The sequence below is a fragment of the Falco biarmicus genome, chromosome 15 (assembly GCF_023638135.1).
Source record: "Falco biarmicus isolate bFalBia1 chromosome 15, bFalBia1.pri, whole genome shotgun sequence".
NCBI lineage: Eukaryota > Metazoa > Chordata > Aves > Falconiformes > Falconidae > Falco > Falco biarmicus.
The window spans coordinates 23,963,888-23,990,331 of NC_079302.1; the positions used below are offsets into that span (position 1 = coordinate 23,963,888).

Here is a 26,444-nt window from a genome sequence, read left to right on the forward strand (position 1 = left end):
TGTTAAGAAAATCTCATTATTTTATTGTGTAATGTAGCATTGAAACATCTGAACAAATCAGTATCTGGGCTGTACAGGCTGCTGTTCTTTCATTTCTTTGGGTTATAGAGCATCTTGTCAGTACATAAACAACAACCTTTTGCATTATATTCTTTCCGAGGCATGCTGGTACAACACAAATTTCTCTTGTCAAATGCAGCTAAGTCTAACTTCCAAACATCATGCACAAGAAACTCATCTAGTGACAATGTAAACTCAGCAGAAGGGCAGGTCACAGGTCTTGCTTGCTCACGCTCTGCAGTGCTGCAGGTTTGTGTATGATATTTGGAATGTTCTGTGAGTGTGAATAATACTAGTAAGAGAAGAGGAGAAAAAAAAAAAGTATGGGTGCCTCGGGGTTGCCAGCTCAGCCAAAGTTGTGCAATGCTAGCCTGAACATGTCATTGGTGCAAACCCAGGCATCGTTGATGTTCTTTAATAGAAATATCTGGTGGAATCCCATGATAGGATCTTCATCAGCCTGTAGAAAGAGAGGAAAAATAGTTCAAAGAGTTCTTTTTTGAGAAATGTATTCCAAAACTTGTCATAAGATAACTTAAAAACTAATGTTAACAGTGATGTCACATGCTTTAAGATGCGTAGTACCTTAAGAGACACTAATAAAACCAGAGGTTCTGTTCCAAGGTGCTTTGCAGACTAACACCTAGGGCCCAATGACACAGAAATCCTGCAACAACCTCTGAAGTTGGGGTTTTCTGGAAGACTTGCAGACGTCTCATTCCAGCAGCTTCACAATGTTGATTGATAAGAGCACACCTGCCTCAGTGTTGAATCACAAGTTTTCTCTGGGCCTTCCCCAGGAAATGAGCATAAAACAAGGCGTTTCAAAATTAGTTTTTAGCTGCTGTACTTTGGATTGATGACAGCAGGGAGTTTCTGGAGAAGCTGATATCAACAGTATTGCCTGAATGATCCAAGTAGTGACATAGGTTTTTGAAAGCTTTCCCAGAGCAGGTACAGCTAGCCAGCAACGTAGTGCTTCCCACTTCCACTGTCCGGGGACAGCTTGAAGGAAGCACAATATTTGCTATAGCTGCAACAAGATGTCCTAAGCACAGAGAATCTCTGCAGCAGTGCCTCAATTCCTGCCTTTGACAATTCATCTAGGGGGACTTGTATAGTGCCTGCACAATATTTATTATATTACTACAGAAGTAGAAAAATAGTATTAGAGGGACACTAGTTCTCCCACCTAACGTTTACCAGCCTCCTCAGAGACATCATGCAGGAATTAAAGCCTCAAAATAACACAAGTGATTCCCATATTGGCTGGAAATCCCACAACAGGACTCCATCTGAACAGTGCACACGACCAAGCTACAAAATCTTCTGATACTGACCATAGCGTATTCAATTCAGCATTTTTGGAGGATTTTAAGCTCTATTCTTTCAGTACACAACTATTCAGCTTCAGAAAAGGGGGGGAAATGCACCAAAAAAAAAAAAAAAGAAAGGAAAAAAAAAGCATTGAAGAGCAGCAGCCAGAGCAGCACATGAAACAGACTGTCAAAGTGCTGAATATGTATTCACAATGCTCTGCTGCTGCCCACCAAGAACAGCAAATGAGAAGGCTGAAGAGCAAAGCAGACCACAGAATAAGCAAAAAATAAGTGTTTACTTAGGAAAGTAATATTCATGTAAGTGACAAATTGACTATGATATAAGTCAGCTTTGAGAAGCAACTTGCTAAGGGCATCAGTTATATCACAAAACAGCAAGTCTGCCGGAGCACTGGTAGGATCAAGTGCATGTAAAAACAGCATTCCAATCCAAAACCACTGCAAGGATTTCACAGTTACAACTGCCTTGGAAATAAAGTGGTGTAGGTCAAGTGTGGTTTCAGTATGTGTATGCTAATCCACAGAGGAAACCCAAAAAGGGTCCTAGATTAGCTGTGGCCTCTCAGGAAAGTGATACTGAAGTCACGATGGAAAATTTTTAATTTTTTTTTTAAACCAGCTGAGAGCCCAGAAACTATCAAGGCAAGCACCGCGTTAGCAGTTATTAGGAAAGGAACAGAGATCTAAAACCCATAAGTAAGCAACTACGTAAATGCACAGAGAGCACCCACATATAAAATCCTGCATGCATTTCTTATCATTTTAAAAAAGTGATACAATAAGGAAAGGCCAGAACAGGACAAGAAAGCTACAGGACTGTTTCCTGTAAATTGAGTATGAGACTCTAGCTTGCAAAAATGTGATCAGGGTGGAGAGAACAGGCAAGATAAATTCCTGTAAAACCATGAAGGACAAAGTGTATGAGGAAACTACTACAGGCAGAAATTAAGAAGGCAACAGGTAAGGCCAGAAGTATGAACAAGTTAATTGTTCAGTAGATGAATGAAAGAAAAATGCGCAAGACAAGTGCCAATGAAATCACTGTTCCAACAGGCTGATGAACCGGGCAGCTTTTTGTCACATAGGTATACACCTTTTGGATTAGGCAGAGTCGCTGTAATCAGCACAGTGTGAACATGAGCAATTATGCAGAATTAGACCAGCCATCCATCTAGTTCATCTGCCCATGATACTAGTGATGCCAATTATTTCAGGGTAACTATTAAGCATTACCATTGTTACATCTGCCCAGAAAAGATGCTTGCATATCCATGCTGAAGAGGTGGCCTGTGCACTGAAACCCATGGGTTTCTACCTCTTCTAGCTTTTCCTAGGTCTCAAATACAACACTTACATCCTAGCGTAGTCTCACTACTGCTTGAGAGTTGGTAGGTTCCTAGACATGAAGGAATCGTTAAAAAAAACCAAACTGAGTAGTATCAGAGCGCTGTACATGGACATACTACTTTGTAAAACATCTTAATGCTATCCCTTTTGTCTAAGTTGGAATTAATTAATATTTGTGTCAGCTGCTTTCTAATGGCTTAGTTTAAATCAGCCAGGCAGAATCATTTCAGCTTGAATAATTTCCAATCGCAACTGTTCGTAAGCATTTAGAATACTCTCAGATGCCCTACAGTCTCTTCTTTTTAGGTCACTGAGGCATCTATGACAAGTTGCGTAAGTAGTTTTCACACCAAATTTGAGCATGTTGTTACTGACATGAGTACACTTTAAAAGCATACCTCTGGACAAAACCCTTACCACCAGACTAGTTTTAGTGTACATTTCCTCAATTTCTGATAAGCCTGGCTGCACTGCAGCTCTTACTGCTTTGGCTTGAGGAGAATTTCCTCCTTTCTTGCCCAATTCAGGATGGGACACATGAAAAAAGATTAAAAGAAAAGGGAATTCCTTCCCCAAACACTTCCTCTTGTACAGATGGCAAATTCCCACAACAAAGTCATACATTATTGCTTTTTTTTATTCCTTTCATGTAATATCTTCACAGTATAGAGGAGCAGTATACTTTAAAAACAAGGATAATTCTAGACTACTTTTAAGGTGAAGTAAATAATTTATAGTCCATTCCCAAAATTCTGAGTATGTGCTATTAACACATAGCAAAGACCCACAGTTGAGTGACTTGAGATGCTCTACTAGAAGGCATAGACTAATCCTATCCCGTTTTGGTTTGTATCTTCATCACAGCTCAGATAACATCACTGAAATTCTTTACCCTTACTTTCCACTCCAAATTCAGCTATGTCCAACTCAAAATTTGCATTCCAGATGTGGGACCAGGCTTGAAACACAGAGGCTTTCTTTTTCCTACAAAGCCTTCTTTTATGCAGTTCAAATTCTTTCACGACAACCTTGAGTTAAAATAACAAGTCACAGAATCAGATTGGAAGGATCCTGTAGTTTCCAGGCCAGCCTCATGCTCAGCATGAGCATGGACTACAGAATGGTTTGGGTAGGAAGGGACCTACAAAGACCATCTAGTCCAACCCCCCTACCATGAGCAGGGACATCTTTCACTAAGTCAACCACAGCTTTGTCTAGCTTTTCCAAGCCTGCAAAACCAGGTATTTCACAAGGTGGTGTCCAGGGACCATTTCCCAGGGTTTCAGCCTTCCAGTGAAAATCTTCCCTGTGTCCAATCAGAACCTCTCAAGTTACGGTTTGCAACCACTGACCCTTGTTACTGTCTAGTACCACCAAGAACAGTTTACTTTCAGGTTGTAGAAGTACCCAACTGCTTTCCACCTACATTTCAGGCAGATTGCCCTCAGCTGCCTCCTCTGCCAGCTTCACAGCCTCTGAACACTGGCAATCTTGGCAGCTTTTTGATCTCTTCCAGTTTTTCTACGGCCCTTCTGACCTGGAGGCTCAAATCTGTAGAAATCCTCAGCTTCACAGACCTGTGGGTCATGTCAGAGTACCTGATGCAACACTACTTTGCAATCCAAGTTTAACTGCACGACTTTTCTCCTCTTGCCTGCTCAGACAGTTTTACTCTTCCACCAGCACCCCGCAGCAACTGTTGAATTGAACTGCAGGGTTGCAACCACTCTTACCTCAGAGGGAAGGCTAATTACTTTAGATAGCAGGCTCTTTCAGATGTTAAGCCTCATTTAACAGGCTTTAAGCAAGGCTTTAAGTGTTCAGCATGCGTTACAAAAAACATCCGGTGATTTTAATTGCAAATTTCCTTTCCCTTTTAAGACTAGGAAACACTGCATAACAATTAGTTATTCACAATTAATTCTGCAACAGTCACTTCAAAATTCACACGCCCGGAGAGCGCCACATATCTGCCACATTGCTCTGAGAACGCGCAAGCCACAGCCATGCTTCTCAGCCGATCCCAAGTGACAGAAAAGCGAGAAGAGAGCACTCCTTACTCAACCAGGACAGCGAGGACTGCATGGAAGAGAGGTAAGGCAGAGGGTTAAACGTTGTGGAGAGCTAGCCTGAAGACTTCGTTGGTGCACACCCAGGCACCTTGAAAACTTTTCAACAAAAAGGTTTGGTGGAAGCCTAGAACCTGGTCATCATCTGCCTAAGCACGACAGGAGAAATATGTTACTAGGTGAAGCACACTGAAAATACTGGGTGACATTCTGGATGAATATTGGCAAAGTAACAGCACACTAAACAAAACTCACTCCTACAGACTTAAACTGATGCCTACTCTTCCTAGTTGAAGCAAGCAAGCATGCACCCAGACAATGAATAGCAATAAAAAAATTAGAATAGAATTAGAATAAGAGGAGGTATATTATACTTCTACAAAAGGTTAAAAAACCCCATTACTACTTACACCAACATCTATTAAAGAGGATCTTTCATATGTTTACTCGTAAATATGCTTTTGAATGAAAGCGACTACTGTACAGCTTCTGCCTGCAAGTTAGGTCCTCACTGGTGATATTCACCCTACTTAGATACTCTATTACTCTCCAACATCTTTTACAAGAAGCTATTCTGTATGGTCCCCTCAGTTCAGATGATTGTTCTGCTGCCATAGATACTGCCTCCCCGCCCCAGCTCACATTGCTATTAGCACGATGGGCTGTAGAGTGCACCACCACAGAGGCTGATCTTGTCACAGGGCAGTGGCGATTTCAACTGACCTCAGTTAAACCCCCTTCCAGCAAGGAAGGCCAAAAGGCTTAAAACAACCTAAACCTGCAAGTTTACTTAAGGCATAACACTTTAGTAAAGGAAATACAGAGTTTAACATTAACAGTCCTTGGCCCCATTATTTCTTCAGAACTATTCTTGTGCAGTGAAGAGAGCTGAGGCCTTTGTGACAATTTGGTAGCAGTTCATCCCACAATATATGCAGGGAGAGCAGAAGGTTTTCTGCTTTTCTAAAAGCAAACAAGATTGAAATATAATGGTTTAAGGAAGAAATGCAGGATGTGCCTAGCTCACTTCAGAACAAGTTTCCACTGAACTTTCGGGACTAGCAATTCAAGCAACTAAGGCCTCAGAAAATCCATTTAAATATCATGCCAAGAATGACTTATTAGAAAGGGAATGTTACAGGTATTTTAGCATTATTTTCTTGGATTGCTCTATTAAATGCATAACATATGCTCCTCCATTACATAAAACAAATCAAGTTTTGAAAAACCACAGACGATTCAAAAGCATATGCATTAATTGTACTGGGCTTTGAAGAATTCGGCTCACAGCCCCATGAAAAGGATAACTGAATAGTAAGCAGGAAGCATGGCTTTTCCCTTCAAATTCTGCTACTGATGGTATTGGAAGTGCCCTTCCTTATGCAAATTTCTCTACAGTTTTCCCCAAGACCAACAGATACAAGCTGGTATATTTTAATAATATATATATTAAGAAGGCAACCTTTAAATAAAGCCAAGTATGCAGCTCTATGTTTGCATGTTAAAGCATAGCCTGCTCCACTGGAGCTACAGATAAGCCACTTGTTAAAATGCACTAACTGAATGCAGTTGTTCTCAGTTACTGTCCTGTAACTAGAACAGGACTGAGTCAACACATATGTATTAGCACAAGTATTCTCTACATATATTGGCAGGCTCATGTTTGTGTCATGCTACAGACTATTAGTGATTATTTCATTTGTCCACCTGTACAAGTATCACACAAGGCAGAACCAAGAAGTCAAAGTTTTAAGCTGACTTTGACTTTCTGGCCACTTCCTCAGTGAGAAGCCAGATTTCCAGGCATTAAACCATGCTTTTTAAAGCTAAGACTGGAGACACATACACAAGAAGAGTGGAAAAATGTTACTTCTGCCACTAAAAATTCACAAGCAGTTGAATTTGCTCATGACAATAGGTATACTTCAATCCAGCACATTCTTTCCTAATACCTAGACAACCTACACATAGTCCCTGAATTATTCTGAATAATTTCTGCAAACTGAAATTATTCAGATAAAAACACAGAAAGACATACTGCTCCAAGCCATGGTATTTATGGAAAGCTCCTAGACTGCATCTACAACCTTAATTACAGTACTAAAGGATGAGAAAACCCCAAAAGCTTTACAGAATCTTTAAGAAATTGGTGTCTTGCCACAGGATTCAACACAATCGCTGCTGCAAGCCATGATCTGCTTGATAATTATGCAATAACCTTAAAAACATGACTGTGCAAAATAAAGTGAAGATGTGACTGGCCCGGCCCAAGACAGAGTAAAAATTTGGCCACATTATTTGAGTTTTGTGCACACCCAAGAGTAATAGAGATGAGATCAGCATGTCTGACTTCATACCTGTCCTGCAACTCAGTGCTTTCCGTGGCCACGTGTGACTGTCCTCAGTGGAGTGTGTGCAGGTGGGATTGAGCAACAAGAAAGCTGGAATCCAACTCGCAGCTAGGAAGCAGGAGCAACTTTAATGAAAGCCAAAGCTATCTACGTTAGGCTCAGAAGTGGACGCAATACACTGGGAACTGCTCTTCTCAATTGCCCAGCCCAAAACAAGTAAGGAGAATAGCTAAGCAAGCAGATTCAAACTTTCAGTCCTGTGTTTGCTTAGTTAACAGTACAGTCAGTGGAAGTTTGAATGTTTTGATCCTGGAAGTGTCATTCAGAGTTAACAGGAAAAGGAAACCTAAACAGCTCTTTTTAAAAAAAAACTGGGCTGAAGTTACTCTAAAGACTGGATGGTGTCAGAGTCCTGACTTGGCAGCCTGGCTGGACCAAACTCTGACAAAACTATGATAGTTTTAACTATTGATATGTAATTCCATACTTTTTAAATAAAACTTGCCCACTGTGAGAAGTTCTGCCTACAGCTGACTTTTTATATAAAGGAAATTTTTTGCAGATCCCAGATCAATTTCTTTCATTAATAAGTAGTCTCGTTTATTTAAAAGTCTATGGCCCTGGTATATTAAGATGGAACATCTCCTCAAAAGAACAGGAGGCTGGGTGAGTTTGAGTTCAGTGGTATAACAAACAGTAGTGTAATCATACTACAGCCTGAAAAATAATCTGATTTTTTCACAAGAAGCAGCTGTTACAACAATAAGCATTTGATCTCACAGGCAATGCTCCCATGGCTGAACCAGTTTTGACTACAGAGGTACTGGACGGCATTAACACCAGGACTGTATTCTTGTGTCCCATGATAGTAAAGATAAGGCATGGTCTTACTGAAGGGTTATCAGCAACCAAAAAAAAAAGTCTGCTTTTAAATGCAACAGAGGATACTGAAACTGTACTGCACCAGAGTAAGGGAAACTGATGCTTCCAGAGCCCATGACATTTATGTACACAGTAAAAACCATGATACTTTGCTTGGCAGGAACATATGATTGTCTAATTACAGGTGGTTTACCTAGTCCTAGTTATCTGAAGGGCTGAGCAATTTCTTGACAGCTTGAACAGCAAAAGAATCCCATCCCAATGCAAGCTTACCAGTGTTCCTTCCCCACCCAAGAGAGCATTTCAATGTTTTCAGAAATCAGATTTGGAATCCTGCAAAAAATCTAAGACATAAGCATTTGTTAAACTGTAATGGAAAGAGTTTACCTTAAGCTGTCCCACTACCATACTGAGTATACAGCTGTCAGGTGTAGGCTGGTGGTCTTGTGCTGTGATGCTGTGTTGTATTTTTTGGAAAGGGAGGCTCTGCAATGAAAGGAAAGCAAAATCAGAAAATGTACAGTCATTGTATTGTTTAACTTACAAAACAATGATTGAGCAAAACCAACATTATGAAGTGTTAGACTGTTTTGGTAGCACTGCATGGACAGTTGTTGCAAGTCAGCACTACTCAGGCTGGGTTGATCGTAACAGCTATTTTTCAAGCAGTGAGACATGAAATAATGTCACCATATCCAGCAAACAGTACCTTTCCATAGTCTAATTACACTGCCTGAAGAGCTTCAGATCATCTGTAAGCCGAAAATTCATGTGATAAAGGCACAAAGTTTCTCTGCTCTGAACAGCGTTAAAGGATTGTATGACCTAATACTTGGTGTTTACCAGACAACTCAACATTTTCTTCTTTATTGTATTAAAGTGGCTATGAATAGAAGATAAACATGGTTGACCGAGAACCAGTGTTCAAGACTTGAAATCCACATACCCACGTTTCCCCGGTTTTTGTTCCCTTGATGCTCACGTATCCAAGGCAAGGGTGTCTGGAGTTAAGCGTGCAAGAAACACACCTTGAGAAACACCAGACACTGTGGAGAAATTCCTCTTTTGACTTAGACCACATTCACATTCCAACTATGGACAATTCCAAGCAGCGAACACCAAATATCTAGGGCATTCTCAGAGTCCTGTCACACAAATGCAATTTTGGCACTGTTCTGTCTAAAGCTGCATTAATGCTAGATGCTTCAGAAGTGGCAGTTCAGCATAGATGGAGGTCTGAGTGACCACATGGCTGACACCCAGAGTCCATGCACTTACATAGGACAGCAGTATGTGGTTATTGAAACCCTAGGTTATACTTTGATGCTGTTGCACTGTTCCCTTGATTTGTTAACAGGTTAAGGCAGACCCAAACATCTACTTTTGACAAGTTCTGCATTTCAGTCTAGTGGAAGGAGCCTGAAAGACTGCTAGAAGGCCAAGGTACAAGAACAGGAGACCCAAGCTGTACTGTCAAGGATGTGAAGTACAGTCCTGGCTCTACAAGGATAAGGCTCTAGGAAGAATACCAGGAAGCTAAATCCTTACAGAACACAAACTGTGGGAGGATCAGTACCTGGGGAAGCAAAGGGAGCATACAGAACAGCCCTCGAATCAGAGGGACACTATTCAAGAACACTCTCTAATAAAGTCTGCAGTGTTTCCTCTTGGCTGGGAGAACAATCCCACCATGAACTGCAAAGTGAGCCAAATGGTTTGTAATATGGAACAGACATTTAGTAACACACACACACACACAAAAAAATATCCAGAGCAGTCTTTTCTGAACTACCAGTAAAGTATTTTCCAGGGTCACCATCCCAAACTTAAATGTACAATGTACCCACACAGCCTGCACAAGCTTAGGCTGGGACACCGCACACCCTTCCTTTGACAAAAAAGTACTACAAAGCCTGGTCCCACCTCAGCAAAACAGCTTCTTGTTGAACAAGTTCCACAAGAAGTCTCTTGAAGAGGCAGAGGGATCAAAGGGAACAAATGTGTCTGTATCCAGAACCCAGCTTTCAGTGTGACAAGACGCCAATGAGAGGTGAGACTGCGGAGAGAAAACAGGGAGGAAGGACAGACTTTGGAGTCAAGAGCTCTGCCAAATGGTGACAAGGAGCCAAAGACAAGGCTGCGTGAGACAGTGCCTGTGTCAAGTACCTGATTGCCCCCTTCAGAGAAAATGACCCCAATGGCTGGCCAGCCGAGTGAGCTACTTGGGTGATGAAGTGTGGGAAATCCCAACTGGAAAGAGTTGGGTCAGCCGATAGGAAAGATCACTGATTTTTAGGATAGTCAGAAGCCACCTCAAAGGACAGTTGCTTATGGACATCCATCTGTACTGGAGAGAAGCATCTAATACAACAAAAGCAACTAAGAAGCAAGAAGCCACACAACCACCAAGGCTTTTAGTGTCCTCTGACCCAAAAACTTGTCTGGGCTTTCACTACTAAAACTGGAATCCTCCTTGAAGTCAGGTAAGAGCAATTCTGCAAGAGTAGCTTAAACTCAATCCTAAGCAACCAAGCTCCCTGTCCCAGCTTCCTCCTTGGTCCAGGAGGCTTGCAGAACTACAGGGTTATCTCAAAATCTCAATGTAAATCAGGCTGCCCCCTGATTAGGACAGGCACTCTTATTTGAAACAACTCCTAAGTCCAACACCAAGACACAAGGAACAAGTGTCAACTCCCACTCTGTAAAAAGATACACGTGCCCCAGTGCTGGCAAAGCAACATCTGTACAACCTTGCCCTCCTGTATTAGCATCATCTAACAGAGTAGACTGAAAAGGTGCCATATCGTTGTTACACAGCAGAGAACTTGCTGTAAATTACAATCTTGCCTTTTGGTGCTTACTTTGATTAATCAGCCAGGCACTGAAGAACACCAGACTGCAGAAGTGCAAAAAAAATTCAGTGTCAAACTTCCAGTGATCTGCTCAACTGACTAGGAAGCTCCAGAAGCACAAACAGTAGGTGAGCACATTAAGCTGAAAGAGCAAACAGAGCCCAGCTAGCTCAGTGCTTACAGAGGTATGCTGAAACGACGTTAAGAGTCATGGTAAGTTGATACAGCCCCCATAATGAGCCATAGCAGTGGAAGGGCATGGAATAATTTTACTGCGTTTCTTCCTTACTTTAGGCAGATTGATACAAATCAGAAGTTTCCCTAAGGCAACGTAGCACGCCTCCACTTAGCAAGCAAGACTGTGCAGCAGGCAAATGAATCCAGAAAGTTCAACTTGCACCACAGACAGGGAAGGTAAAGATGAGTAATGCTCCAGTGGGAAAGGGGCTGATCTGCACTGAGCCAGATCCAAGGCTGCCATCTGAGACACTGTAGCCAAGCAATTGCTTAGCTGGTTGGATATGTAAATGGCTGCTAGCCCAGAAGTCTAAAGAACACCGAGTACACAACCAACCAACCCTGGAGCTTGAGTATCCCCTCACCTAGAGACACGCAGTTGCAAACTGCTATTTCTGAGCTGCATGGCCTTCTCAAAGGCAATGCAGGCACCTAAAACACAGATCCAAGGGCAAACCTCACCCTTCACTGTTAAAGATGTCCTGGATGAACGCAGCGATTCCAAAACACAGGAGCAGTATCTGTGCAATAAGACAAGTGTCCAAGTTGCAAACATTTTTCTTCTCAATGTGTAATAAAAATGGCATATCTGCCTGCTATACCATGCTCTGAGCAGAATGCCCAAGGACCTAAAGCATGCCCTCCACATATCTGGCAAGAGAAACACACTTTCTAGTCTCATGACAGCTTGTAAGTACATGCGGTTTTATAACAGAAGCATGGATTTACTCAAAAAGATAAAACTTCAAGTTTAACAATGAACACAGTGTTTCAGTCTCTATGCATAAGAACTGCTTTCCTCTCATTTTCTCAAAAAGAAACACGGGTTTCAAAGTCCTGTACTGTAAACACTCCTATCTGAACAGCCGACACATGCTGCACTGAGAATAAGTCAGGTTCTCCACTACAGAACTTATTTGCAGCTTGTGTGTCAGAAAACAAATTGTTCCCTGCAATAACGTGTTTAGCCTCTGTGTCACAGGCAGATCCAAATAACAGGTCTGATATTGCTATTTTCTTGGCATGCTTTAAAATAACAAAACCCCATCCTTCATTCCTCTAGATCACAGGATCATCTTAGGAACTATACTTTTCTAAAAAAATAAAGGAATCATATCAAATGCAATTGCAGTCACAATATAACCTTGCAAACTAATGGAGTCCATTAACATTCCACCATTAGAGCCACCAATGGAACATCCCACTACATAGGATTAAATCTTAAGTAACATTTTCTGAAGATGAGAAGTTGGAAGCACAAGTCCCATATTCAAGATTTTTAGACTGCTGAAGTCTAACTCAATTTTTCAGAAGCAATTAATTTATATTCTTCAGAACTGTTTCCCAAAACATTCAGTAAAGATTACAGACTTACAGAGAGTTTTTCAACAATAGCTGCTTTGCCCTGGAACTGCTGTCCTTCCCACGTAAGGCATGATGCATCAATCTGGGGGGAAAAGAAAAGCAATCATAAACATGCCTAGGTAACCCTTTAGCAATCCTTGTAAGAAACTTTGTTTACTTGGCATATATCCTTAGAATCCAACTATTTTGAAACTACCTCAAAGGGAGATGGAAAGAAACCACAAAGAGCAACTGGAAATGTTTGGAATAAACCAGCTAGAAATTAAGCAGACTAAATTTCATTATCATGATTCCACCATCAAAAAAAAAATTTCCTGCTGGATCAAAGTTAGCTTTCAGAAGTAAATCTAAAGGATAAAAAAAAAAATAATCCTATGGACACGAAGTCAAGCACTCAGAGACAGAAAAATATATGAAGAAATCTGACAAAATAAGCTGCGCCACCAGTTTGTTTTTTGTTTCCTCTCAGGTACTGATATGCTTATCCTACTCACGCCCAGAAAAGTAGAATGTGCCTCTCAAAGTTTTCTAACAGACCACTCTGTGTGGCGTGAAGTAATTAAGGTGCTTCAACCTACAAGGACTTCCAGCATACAAGGGAGGGTGTTCTGAGCATGCTACATCAGGTGCAACAGCAACAGGCAAGAAACTTTCTATTCAGCTTAGGATACTCTGTTTAAACCACAGTCACAATATCCTACTGCTGACATAGCTCTGCCTTCTCAAATCCAGTTGTAAACCTTGGCAAACAGGCCACTTAAACTGGTTTCCGCAGAGCTCAAAGTCTGCCTGCTGCCATCTCCAAACAGCATGCTCAACTTACACCTGATAGCCCAAGTTCCTGCATACCCTATCACAGATGGCTATTCCTTCCACCTTTTTGAGTTTAAATACCACCAGGAACATGATTCCCAGCTCTTTCCCATCCAGTCTTCAACTCTCACCGAAGCTCTGAATGTCTCAGCAGAAAACGGCAGATTCCAAAGAACTCCATTTGTATGCCCTCTGGTAGATTTCCCTGGCCTTGTGCTTGACCCACACATCAAAAAGCCACTTCAGCCACGCAGGCTGTGCTAAACCTGCAGAAGTCACAACCACTGTAAAAAAAGCTTTTGGTCCTCCACATATCAACAGAAGGAACTACACAGCGCAGCAAAAGCCAAAAGAACAAAGGGGACCAGGGCAACATCACAAAGCATTTCAGGGTCACAGATGCAACTGAACACTGCACGAAGAGCCCCTGAATACAGTCTCCTCTTGAGTTTGGACACATTTCTTTCAGGAGGAAACAGCCTTTGATCATGTAATCTAAAGTCACATATCAAGTCATCTGGCTGACGCCACCTGCATCTTGCATGACATCAACCCCCGATGCTGGTGACTTGAGAAGCCAAGTGATGGTACCAGGGAATGAGGCTATCCTCTCAAGTATTCACAGCACAACCTTCAAATATGGAAAGCCAGAAAAGCCTTCCCCAAAAGAGGGGACCTAGAACCTGCCTGACTGAATCCACTTCAGCAATGAGCAGGTGAGCACACAGTAGTGTAGGACCCTCCTGATGTTTCAAAGTGCAGCAGAGGACATAGATGAAGTTGGTGAGGAAATATGCTCTTCCTGGAACACACTACAACTTCCCATTGTACCTAATCAGCATCCACCTGACTCTCTGCTATAGGTTGCGTTCCTTAGCCACTTACTGTATCAACAATCTGGAATTGCTTCAAGAACAAAAAGCAACTCCTCGTTTATCCCAAAAGCCCTACAGATGAAAAAATGGCATAAGACAGTATTTCATTATAAGTAGCCACACACTCAAAGCAAAGGAAAAATGTCGCTACAGCATCTTCCTGCAAAACAGCTGCAGGGGGATAACTGTAAAACCAGTCTTTGACCTAGTACTCCAACTCACGTAACTCAAGCAATTCATGGCAAAAGTGACTGGCCCAGATGCCTACCTGGAATAAGTGACAAAAGCTCAATTGACTTGGATATTACACTGCTAAAGGAGAAAACTGAACCTTTGGGTGGAAGCAGTGATACAGGAATGCAAAACAAATCCAAGTGCTCCCTGCTGCATTTCTGCATGCTATGAAATGTTTGCTGCCACAGGGTGTCTCAAGGCAAAAAACTCAGCAGCAAAAGCACATTTCTGCAGAACCTCCCCTAATTTAGACAAGTTGTGACCTTGGTGCATTTCAGCCACACAAAACAGGGTCCCAGTCCTCCATAGTTTTGGAACTCCACAGAACACCACGTATCAGTGACCTGCATTATAGTTTTCCTGACTACATTTGCAGAGGCATCTCCACTGAATGATGAAAGGTAGAAAGACTCTAAGGGTGGAAAAAAAGCCAGGAGTTCATTGTGTGGAGGGCCATGTTTCCAGGAATTTAAATTAGCCTGTACTTAACACCAGTCTTCCGAGGTGTGTGAGACTGAATGCGTTTGGGTAATAATATGACAAAAACTGCTAGGTGCCTTCCTATGTGGAGCTGTGGATTGAACACAGGCTGCTTGTTTTTCTTGGTTTAGAGGCTCTGTGTACATTCTGGCCAAGAAATTATAATGCAACAATCTAGTAGACAGCAAATACAGAACAAACCAAAGCGCAAGTGCTATCAGTGCCAGTATAAGGAGGGGTGTCAGATGGTGATCATGCAACAGTTTCAATCCTCAAGAGCTTGGTGAAGCCGCATACAACTCATCCAGCAGATGAAAAAAGAACAGAAAACCAGGATATGCTGCTGAAGACTTGTAAGACTTGAGTGTCTAGCTGAGGTGCCTCAGCCACCCAGCAGCATTCCTCACCACCAGTAACCAGCTGCACAGGCAGTGCACTCTGCATGCTCTGTGGGAACCTTCCCCCAGAACTAAGAGCTGATGTTCCCTGGGTTTGTTAACTACATTCTTTAACTCTGGAAGCCAAATCTACTTTGCCCAAAATAAGGGGCAAAAATAAAAATCTGATTTTTGAAGAAATTTAAACTGAAATTAGATTTATTTTAAAAATTCTAAGTATTTAAACTGGATTCAAGATTTAAAATATATTTTAATGTTCTGAGGATTAATACAGCATGAGATTCAAGAAACACCTGCAAGAACTGCTAAACACAGAGTAGGGCATACATTGCATCCCACTTCAAGAGGGATCCAAGCAAATCCACACCTGTAAATTAATGGCAAAATAAAGCTAACATATTTGCTTTTACAGAGAATTTAGTCACAGGATCATCATCAGCCCCCTCCACTGCAAGCCACTGCCTACAGTCAGCTGGGGCTTTTATGTGTCTAACCGCCTATAGGTAAGGCTGACAAAGCTCAAAACAGAAGTAGTGAAGTGTAAAAGAAATGCAATAAACGAAAGTTGAGTAAGTGTGATTGCATTGATTGACATTCTGGAGTCTGAATAAAACCCACCATCCCACCCTGTGCACTTCCACCCATCAAAACAGGGAAACCCAGACAGATAACAGAAGAGAGTGTTACTCCCTTTTTAGAGATACTTACATATATTGCTCCTAACTGAGTCCTGTCTGCATCAAAAAGCTGGTAGTAATGTTGTACAAAGCTGGACCCAATCTGCTCCCAGATAGGCTTGTCTCCCATTCTGAATCCTCACCTAAAGCCAGTGACTATAAAGCAAACAAAAAAATAATTAGAAAGGTCACACAATTAAGCATAACACTTGGCTTGAGTATTAAGCATCAGTAAACACAGATCCTCTCAGCTGGCTAGAATTTTTCTTTGGAAGAAGTAGGACAAGTCTCATCTCTGTGTCCTAGACTTTTGTAAGTAAATATCTTAGCAATCATATAGTTTAATTTCTTATTACAGTATTGGGTGATTTCTAGAGCTATTGCAGTGTGGTCACAAATCATGTATGAAAGCGGAGAACAAGAACAAAAATTAGTTGTTAGCACCTTCTATTCAAACATTTCAAAAATTACACCACTGAAAAAGTTGGTGAGTGTTTGCTACTTCAACTTGATCTTGTCTACTGTAAACAACTGACATATTAATATGTAGTGTCTGCAAGTGGCTCACACCAACTGATTTACCTGTTCAGCTCCCCAGTTATTTCACCATCCATAGGCCATTGTGTAAGGAAGTTTCTTTCAATGCTACACAACAGGAGTTAATTAACCAGCTCTCTGCTTAATGCAAGCTTACTTTCCTTTTCTATGCTGTCACTAAGGCTGAAGTACACTCAACAATGTTCTCTGTGAACCTGTAGCAATTTCAAGGTACAAACGTGATTTTTCATAGTAGTGAGAATCTGCTGTTCCCAGTGAAGGCACTGGAAGCTCGAGAGGCAGTGCACGCTTCTGAACATGAGTCCCTCCAAACTAGGGGGATTAAACAAACATACAGCACATGCAGCAGTCCAGATAGACCCAGTCTAGAAACCACCTTGTGCATGATCACTACCGATGATCGCTTTACCATGTCATTAAATTTTTCAAGAAAGCAAATTCATTTTTACTTTATCCTGACACCTGAAAGGCTAAAGGATTGTGCTAAGATTCAAAACATGATGTTTTGCTCAAAACCCACTACATGACATTTTAAGATCTGATTTTACTTAAGCAAACTAAACTACACTTGCTAAATGTCAAGAATTGTCAGACTACTACTAGTCCCTCTGCAATCCCTGACCAGGAACCCTGGAACTAGAGATCTGTACTGCACCACTAGTCTGGAAAGGCATGAGATTCCATTTTAGAACACATGACACGACAGTTATTTTGGCTTCCTTTAGATGTCAATTACTCACACACGTCTTTAAGGTTTGACAAATTCCTAAGAGAAGCAAAAAACCATATTCCCCAAGATCTCCACAGCAAGTATTATTACCAGGCCTAGCTTTGTGTGCAAAGTCAGCCAAGAAAGCTCTTCTCATATTTTACGCCTTTGGCTGTTTTCCTCATACAAATGGGAACTGAAATGAGTTCAAACCCTAGCCCAGAAGTTTTAAGGTTACACAAAATCGGCCAGACTTACAGAACAGCAACTGTCTTTTATTAGATCAATGGCATAACAGGAGGTAACAAACATACAGGTTTTCAGGCTGGTAATTTCAACTACCTAAGTAAAATACAAACCAAGAACAACTGCTAGAGCTTAGACACCCAGACTATTTGAGGGAGAAAATGGCTGGCATCTGTGGAGCTGAGAACGTGACAGCCCAGAGAACTGTCAAGGTGGCCCTCCCTTGCTGAGAAAGGGATGTTTTCCAGCCTGTGAAAAAAGGAGAGGTTCAGCAGGAAGAGTTCTGGTTGTGATAATGCACTCCAAAAGCATGCCACAGACTCCGTGGATTTTGACATCCAACTGATGCTGGCTGCATGCTAGTTCTCAAGTGCATCTTAGAAATGCATTTTATTCAAGGCTGAGATAAAAAATGAACTTAACATAGAAATATCCCACGCAACATGGTCAACATCAAACTCAGAAACCCTGCACACCAACAGAGACTAGAAATTCAAAGACTTGTTGCCACATAAATATCTGAACTGCTCAAAAAAAAAAACATCTATCTGGCATCAGTCACCATCACACGCTCCACTAATACTTGCAATATATGACTCAGTCTGAGGAAGTTTTACCCAGTGCAGCCACTCCTCTGGGAAAACAGATCACAAATTAAAAACCCATCCAAGTACAATAGGTTTAAAAAAACCAAAACACATGCACACCCTGAACAACGAACCTACTTTACAACAGAAAAAGTTGTATTGACTGCAAAACCACAATTGCCACATACCAGCCTAACCCAGAGCAGATGTAGAAATGTAACAACTTCAGCCTGCATTAAAGGGGTTTACGTTGAAAGAAAACCCCCTTAAAACCATCACACCAACTCCGTGGTTGTTAGGGCACTCTCACATCTTATTTGGAAAACCAGAAGTACTAATATTTAGTTTTGAAGTCTGCTGTTTCCACTCCAGACCTGCAGGTACCTAGAGGTGTAGTTTGGGATAGCTGTGGCAGAGCCAACAATCAGTCCAAGTGAAAAAATCTCTTCTAGTCACTTTCTACAGACTGTCATAGCTTCAACTTCAACCCATGAACTCTCATCACTCTGATATCCTTCCTAAACATTCAAGTGCAAATCTAGTTGATGGTATCAATGTTAAACCGCCACACACCTAACACTAAGATGAAGTAGTGAACAGCAAAACCACATCAGCTTATTCTCCTGAAGCTAAATTATTTTTTATATATATATACACACACACAACGTGTATTCACCTTTAACAGCTCACTGTACCATCATATGAACTCCAGATCAAGCCGTATGCTAGCTACCACTGCACCTAGTTTAGACCCAGAGGCTTTCAACTCCTCAAGGCACAACAGCCTCACTCAAGCACCAGATGCCTTCTGTTCTGTGAGAAAGCCTTTGAGGCAAGAAATTAAGGAATTCATATTTTAAATACAGAAAGTAGTAGTATAGTTTCTAAAACTAAGAATTAGTATGCTAGCTTGCTATCTCCTTCTAAAAAAACATATTTGTATTTTGGCAGGTAAAACACCATTACACACAAACAAATCAGCGTAAATTTGACCAGTTATAATGCTGATTTTGCCAGAAGTGAGAACCAGACAAAACAAAAAATGCTGCTGAAATTAATGATCCTTGGTTTTGTTTGTCACAACCTTGCTTTTTTTCCTGTGCCATTCATATATGGTTTTGCTGAACACTCTCGCTCTCCCTGGAAAGGTTTTTATTTTCCTTTTCTGATTTGTCACCTTTTCCTCCATGCTGTCTTATGTTCTCCACCTGTCATCACAGATGTAAGAAGCTTAGAGATGTACCTAAAGAAAGAACAAGTAGGAACTATCTGTGTCATCAAGCCCAGTCCTTTTCAGTGAGATACAATCCATGTAACATTGTATTCATACATTTATCAGGCTGTTTTAATGGGATAAATGTAATATAAAAGGCTTTTAAGATCTATTCTAAAGCTAGGAAGAATGCATATGCTCTGATGTTGTCAAACACCAGGATAACACAGATGTACCTCAGAGCCATCCAGCCAAATCTATCTGTGGTTCACTCAACATTTGATTACAGAGGCAAGAATATTCAGTTAATATTAAGCCAGATAAAAGAAGTTTCAATAAGCCAGAAGGCACATAAGATGTGGCACTGCTGCTGAAAGTTACCACTGTATAAGTGTATTACTGGATATTCCACCTTCACTCCCCATGGAAAAGGAGACATAATTCCTTAACCTAATTAATTTTCTTTCTTTTGTCACTTCAAACCAAAACTACCTCATCACATTGACTTAAGATCATCACAGTCCATTCGATTAACAGCTTCTTCACAGAAGCACAGCCGCAAAGCTGAGCTACCAACACAAAAGTGTAATACTTTAATCCACATTACTAAATTTTTTGGAATCTGCTCATATTAGAGAATTTATGCCCACCTCAAATACCACCCAGCAGTCAGTGCTCAAGCCAAAACCTAGTACAGTGCACAAAAACTGCAGCTGCCAGCAGCTCCCTCTTCAACAGGTATACGCTGACGCTGCAGAACTGGAATCGCTGCTGCTCCACGGGGGACTTTTCCACAGTGAAGTCTAAATCAAAATTTCCAATACCTTTGCCAGGCCACACACTGACACATCCTCAAGTGTAAACTCCAGTCCTCTACACATCTCTCACCAAGCTTCTTACAAGGTACCATGGTGTCCCCAGTATCTTCATCCAATGTTCATCCCTTGGCGTGGCCCTGCCACTGCTGCACAATGCCTTGGTGTACACCGCATCTCTGAACGCACAGCAAAGCTCCCATGTTCAGCATCTTGCAAGAGGGAATTCATACCCTAAGCCATGCAGAACTTCCCAGTTCCACATACCACCAGGCGTTCCTACATGCAGTCACAGGCTCCCAACATCAACAGGCCTTCCCCAGGGCCCCACAACTCCGACAGCCCAGCCCGCACAGAACATACTGCCCAATGCTTCTGTTGCTCGTCGACCTTGCCAAATCACACAAGGCAACACTGCACGCTGAAGCCTCTCTCCCCACTTCCCCACAGGCTCCTCCGGCTTGTTGTGTCCTGTGCCACCAACCATGCTAGTCCAGGAGGGGGACAACTGCCTGAACTAAGCCTCTCCCTCACCTGCTTTGGCATGCAGCAGATGGCACCAATATCATGTGAAGCGGCACGACCCAGAAAGCAGCAGCAGCACCAAGAGAGAAGACGCATCAAGGTATGAGAAAAGGACTCGAAGAGAACAGAGCCTTCACGTGGGCCATGAGTGACCTTGAATTAGACTAAGGTTACATTGGCCTCAGGCAGCAGATTCTTCTGTCCGCAAAATTCAAACCCACACAATCTTTTCCACTGCTTGTCCCAGCTTAGGTGTTCCTATCTACCCTCATCCCTCTTCCTTCTCTGCCTTAACTCAAAGTGTGAGAGATCAGCACGAACACAGCAAGACTGCCTATAACTCCTAAAAGGGAACACAGTTCTTAGAAGACCTAATTCTGCAAAAGGTCTGGATGAAACCTCTTCCCATTGCTTCCTTCAACAAACAAGAAACCACAAAACAATGTGGAAACAATTCTGTGTCAGCACGCTACAGCACAAAGTTCATCTTTCTGCTGAAGCACAATCACCAGGAGCTACTTGGAGGTGTAACTTGAGGAAAAGCCACCCTTTTACTTGGCAAAAGTAGAAAGAGTCACCTGCACGTAAGCACCAGTGACATCTGGAGCAGGTGGGCTATCATCACAACTCTGCAACATAGAGAAAGACCAAATAATTGTTTCAACCAGTGGTTGTTTTTACTCCATTATCAGACCTGGACATATGTAAGCTTACTGCTTGAACAAAATTCTTTTTGAATTCAAGCATGGCAGACCTGCACTTCTAGAAAAATCCTACATTTTCTGAAAGAGTCAACAAAACCTAGCATGAGCACAGTACATTATAATGTAAATTGCTAAAGCAAATGAAGGTGGTCTCCCAGGGACAGCCACATTTTAAAAAGCAAGCTGTATTCAAAGAATCAATGAACGACCATCACAGGCAAATAAACTCAGTAAAGACCTTCCGATCTGCGGAACATCAAGAAAGAAAACACTGAATTTAAAAAGGAAAAACTTCAAACCAATACACTCTAACATGCTGGGGGGTGTGGGGTGTGTGTCATCATCTATTATCCAGTTATGACTACACTTATTCTATACAAAATCAAAGCATAAATAAACCACGCTCCCTGGACATTAAAGCTGGCCCTACACACCACTGCACTGAAGTTAAAACTCTCTTAAGATCGAATTCAAGCACATTTTCTGGAAGACATGAAAATCAGCATAACAAGAGAGCACCAAGGCTCCCTTTAAATCAGTGCTGGCTGGTGCAGGGGCACATGCAAACCCATGGCAAACATGATTTACACCATCAGTTGCTGCACCCTTCACTACTGATTAACATGAGCAAATAAGGCCAATGGAAGAGCTCTTGTTTTTTTCAGTTCCTGTTATTCACGCAATTTCTACCACGCATGTATTTTTGATTGCTCAGATTAAAAAAAAAGTGACTAGTCTTCAGACTGCAGTAAAAAAAATTAAAGCAGCAAACAGCTTTTAAGACTATTTTTGCTTCAATCTCTTTTCCATTACCACTGAAACTTGGAAAGATAGAAGTGTCTCCTGTGCACACTTGCTAGGAACACAATGGAACCAGCATCACAGGACCAGTTAAATCTTCCTTCAAACAGATCATCTATTCAGCTACACCAAGAATCACTCGATAACATCATTTTCCTTCAGCAAAGGCATACACTCTCAACAGTAAAAGCTACACAAATTATCACAGAATAACTCAGGTTGTAAGGGATCTCCCTCCAGCTCAAAGCAGGGTCAGCTAGATCAGATCAGGTTGCACACACCTTTATCCACTTTGATCCCAAAAAGCCCTGATGATGGAGACTACGTAGCCCCTGCAGGCAACCTGCTCCAATGCTTGACTGTCCTCATGCAGAGAGCAGCTCTCTCATGTCCAACCAGAATTCCTTCTATTCCAATTTGTGCCCCTTGTCTCCTGTTCTCCTACCAACTACCCCTGTGAAAAGCCTCATTCCATTTTCCTGATAACAGCCTGACAGTCATTAGAGGCTATGACTAAGCCCCATTTCAAGCCTTCTCTTCTCTGAACTAAAGAAGCCCTGGCCAGGCAGAATGCACATGAACACAGGGACGATGAAATACTGGAACTTACTCAGGGACATCACATATCATCCATCATTTATCTTAACACACTGTACCTCTTTCTGATAAACTCCTATTTAGTGGTCAATCTTTCTCCCATTTAAAAACCTGTATTAATTCCCAGCTGAGGAGCAAATTCATGCATTCAGAGACTGAAAGAAGTGCTTCTCTTCAGTATCTTTGCTATCATCTCCACAGTAGCCAACAGATCCACAGAGGCTAGCAATCCGAAAATTCAACAAAGACCTTCATATCGTAATTGCTAAGGGCTACGCTGTGAGAAATTACATTATTCTAAAGACACTTTCAGATCTAAAAATAATTAAGTCTAGATATGCAAACAGTGGAAGGCCAGAAAGGGAAGGAATGAATGACAAGATGCAGACTGTTTCCCTCTGAAAAATATGGAAAATAAATTGACTTTCCCTTTCTCAGTCTTTTTATTCCTCTGCTCCTACTTCATTAAACCAAATTAATGCAGGAATTATGCCAACCCAAAGTATATTTTTTTGGTTACAGATGTCAGCAAGGACAAGGCCATTTGTAAACCAAATATACAGGGAGGACTCTGGAAAATCTTTCACTGTGCCTACAGCTTGATGCTCATCCTATCTGCAACGTGGCAAGCCAACAGAGTCACAAAGTTAGTCCAGGTAATATTTGTCTATATATTTGAGAGTCACATGTTACATATAATTGGAGAGGAAGGCATAATGTTTTGTTGTTAAGCAATAGCCACAATGCTATATACATCTGCCATTTTTCCCACAGTATTCTTTATGCAAGCCAGAAACTGAACTCAAGTGCACAAGGCTTAAGTCGCATTTCTTTTCCTCGGGATGAACCCAAGACTGCTCAGTTTTATAGTAACAGAGGAGGCACTGGGGAGCTGAAAGGGAGAACTGCTGCACCACATTTTTCTTTACCTTACAGGAACAGTAACATAACATTTAATCTCCAGGAAACAGCAGAATAAAAGATATTTCTATCTATCCAACTATCACAACAACTGTTTCAGGTTAAAAGAAAATTAGGAGCCAATTTTAAAGTTATAGAAGCAAATACACCATATTTTTGTTATAATCTGTTCTTCTCTATCAAATCATTACTTAAAACTTAAACAGGTTCCTTCATGAACTCAGAAGCAAAAGAATATACAGTAATAATTTTTATTCTAAATAGAATTTCCAACAACAACTGCAACTTAGCCCTTGCAAGTTCTCTTGTGGTTCACAACTAAAGTTTGGCACATTTGAAAACAACCACTGTTGTACTTTTGTCAAAGTAGCCATTGTGAAAATAACAGCTCCAAATTAGCACAAGGGCAGCCACACCTGAAAATGTAACTCTAGGTAAATTAAACTAGTGCAGGGTTAAATGCGAGAGGACCAAGATAATGATATATGTATACTGCCCCATAACTTAAGGTTTAGCCACAGCGTTCTCTATTATTGATTGGCAGCATTCAAAATATAAAAAATTATCTCCAACATGCTCTACGATCTGCAAGCTTTCCATGTGTGTAAGCAAGGCTTGTTGTACCTCACCTCCATACAACTGGTATCATGGTCTTTGCTTGAGCTCCAAATTTCCAAGATACACCTGGGGAAAAAAAAAATATCGCCGAAACCTTTCCTATGGTATCTACCAAACTAACCTTACACTTCCAAAACCCACACATTTTCCCTCCTGTTTTGCTTCCTTCCCCCACCCCGCTGCAACACACAATAGTCCTGTGTCCAAAAACATGGTATGTAAGTGCACAAACTGGTCACACACAAATATGAATATCAAAACCATCTGTGAAGCCACAATATCTAGAACTGAAAGAAATTATATTTACAACATTGCAAGCTATTAGGATATATTGCAATCCTTACACAAGACATACTCTACACCACCAGACAACACTATTATTCATGACAGAGACAAAAGAAAACCCAGCAGAGAAAACTGCAGAAAGTTGTTGCTATTTGCATTTCATGAAGAACTGAGCAAACACAGGTGTTAAAAACAAATACATTTCAAACCATCTACCAGGCAACTTGCAGCCTTTTTAGAGAAGAACGTGAAGTAACAATTGGGACCCCAGTGTTAACAGCCCAAAAGTGAGCCAAAATATCATTGCATTTCAAATTAGATTACATGTTTCACTGATAATGATACTATATACAGTAATTCCTCTACTTCTACACAGAGATCTGTGAAACACCTTTCTCTTTTGTTGCTGCTATAAGAAAACTTACGACTCACCACACACAAACACAGAAAGCATTGCCTAAATTCAACTCCTCCCAGAAAAAAAAGTGAAACCAAGATGATCAACTTCAGCAGGCAGCTGATTAATGAATCAGATTTGACTTCTGAGCAACACTTCTGCAACCAATTCAATTTCAAGCATTTACCTGGGTTTTGTTTGAGTTCAACTGGAATACAACGTGTATGCCACAAATCCAGCTCTAGAAGATACATTCACACTGGAAATGATGGGCTTCAAACGAGACCGAACAGCTGAAGCACTGTTACAGCCCGCCTTCGACAGGAAGCTATATTTGAAATGCAAGAACAGGGTCTTGGGACGCAACGTCTTCAGAAAGCTACTGTATATTAACGAAATGCAACATATGCTCCTTGCTGCTGCAGTTTTTTGCTGGTTTTGATCGGTTTTAAAGCTGAAAAGCGACAACAGCTATAGAGATGGCAGAAAACAATAATCTCTTGTAGAATCAAACTGGCAACTCCAAGGAAAAAAACAGACGGCTATGGCAGGTCGCTGAGCACAAGCAGTTTTGCTCATTTTGCTCCGAGAAAGCGCGGACCCTTTCGTTTTCTACGTGACAAAGTGATTCAACCACACCAGATGAAGCCCGTCCCTCGCACAGCCTGCCGGCAGCCGGCCCCACAGCCAGGCCACCGACACCGCGGGGCACCGAGGCCCAGGGGCCGCGCTCAGGCCGCACGAACCGCCCCCAGCCGCTCCCCCTCCACCGCCGGGCATCGAACCCTGCCGCCGGCAGGCAGGCAGGAGCGGCGACGGGCGGCCGGCCCGCTGCCGCCGGCCCAGCCCGGGCACACCGGGGCGGCCGGCAGGGAACTGCCGGTGGCTGCTGAGGCTCAGCCTTCACCGTCCGGGCCCCGCCGCGGGGCTCCGCTCCCTCAGCCCGCAGCCCGGGCTCGTCCCGGTAGAGGCCTCGCGTCCCGCCCGGAGGGGCCGGCCCGCGGGCCTCCCCACCCGCCTCAGCCCACCGCCCGCCGGCGGGGCCCCGCCCGGCCCCCCCCAGCCCCGGGCGGCACCGCGGCTCCCTCAGCCCGTAGGTGCGGGCGCCGGGCCACGGCCGCCGCCCCTGGGGGCCCCGCGCTGCCGGCGCCTCAAAGACGGGGAAGGTCAGGGCGGCTCCGGCCGTCGGCTGCCACCCAAAGCCTAGCCCACGGCTGCCCGCGGCAGCGCTGGGGCCGCGCCACGGGGTCCCCCGCGGCCAGAGAGCGCGGAGTAGAGCGGCGCCATGTGCCGAGCGGCGGGCAGTCGAGCCCGCTCCCGCCGCCGCCCCGCCCCCGCGTACTCACCCCGCGGCTCCCACTATGGCGGCGGCGGCACCGTGCGCGGCGCGAACCCCCTCAGCCTCACTCGCCCGCGCTCTCCGCCCCGCCCCGCCCGCCCCGCCGCATGCCGGGACAGCGAGCTCTCGCCGGCCGTCGCAGCGCGCCG

The 26,444-nt window shown here is 42.7% G+C and overlaps 1 protein-coding gene across 5 annotated transcripts; it reads right to left on the reverse strand.

Annotated features, from left to right (window-relative positions):
• Window positions 1-26,444, reverse strand: NUTF2 (nuclear transport factor 2). 5 transcript variants are annotated; one of them, XM_056361030.1, is made up of 6 exons: window positions 26,303-26,367; window positions 24,286-24,340; window positions 16,012-16,136; window positions 12,514-12,585; window positions 8,437-8,535; window positions 1-520 (listed from the first exon to the last, which is right to left on the reverse strand). In XM_056361030.1, exons 3-6 carry the CDS (start codon window positions 16,108-16,110, stop codon window positions 407-409), a joined length of 384 nt encoding a protein of 127 aa, XP_056217005.1. In that variant the 5' UTR covers window positions 16,111-16,136; window positions 24,286-24,340; window positions 26,303-26,367; the 3' UTR covers window positions 1-406. The 5 variants fall into 5 exon arrangements, with proteins under 5 accessions (XP_056217005.1, XP_056217003.1, XP_056217002.1 ...); XM_056361028.1 differs by lacking the exon at window positions 26,303-26,367 and adding an exon at window positions 25,144-25,284; XM_056361027.1 differs by lacking the exon at window positions 24,286-24,340 and having other exon boundaries at window positions 26,303-26,444.

Excerpts from the sequence above, each read along its gene's own strand:
- NUTF2 (XM_056361026.1), bottom strand. The coding sequence starts at position 12,581 with ATGCATCATGCCTTACGTGGGAAGGACAGCAGTTCCAGGGCAAAGCAG. Across the intron at positions 10,106-12,513 it reads CTATTGTTGAAAAACTCTCT|TCTCACCTCTCATTGGCGTC; the intron begins GTAAGTCTGTAA and ends TTCTCTCCGCAG. Across the intron at positions 8,536-9,972 it reads CAAGAAGCTGTTTTGCTGAG|AGCCTCCCTTTCCAAAAAAT; the intron begins GTGGGACCAGGC and ends CTTTCATTGCAG.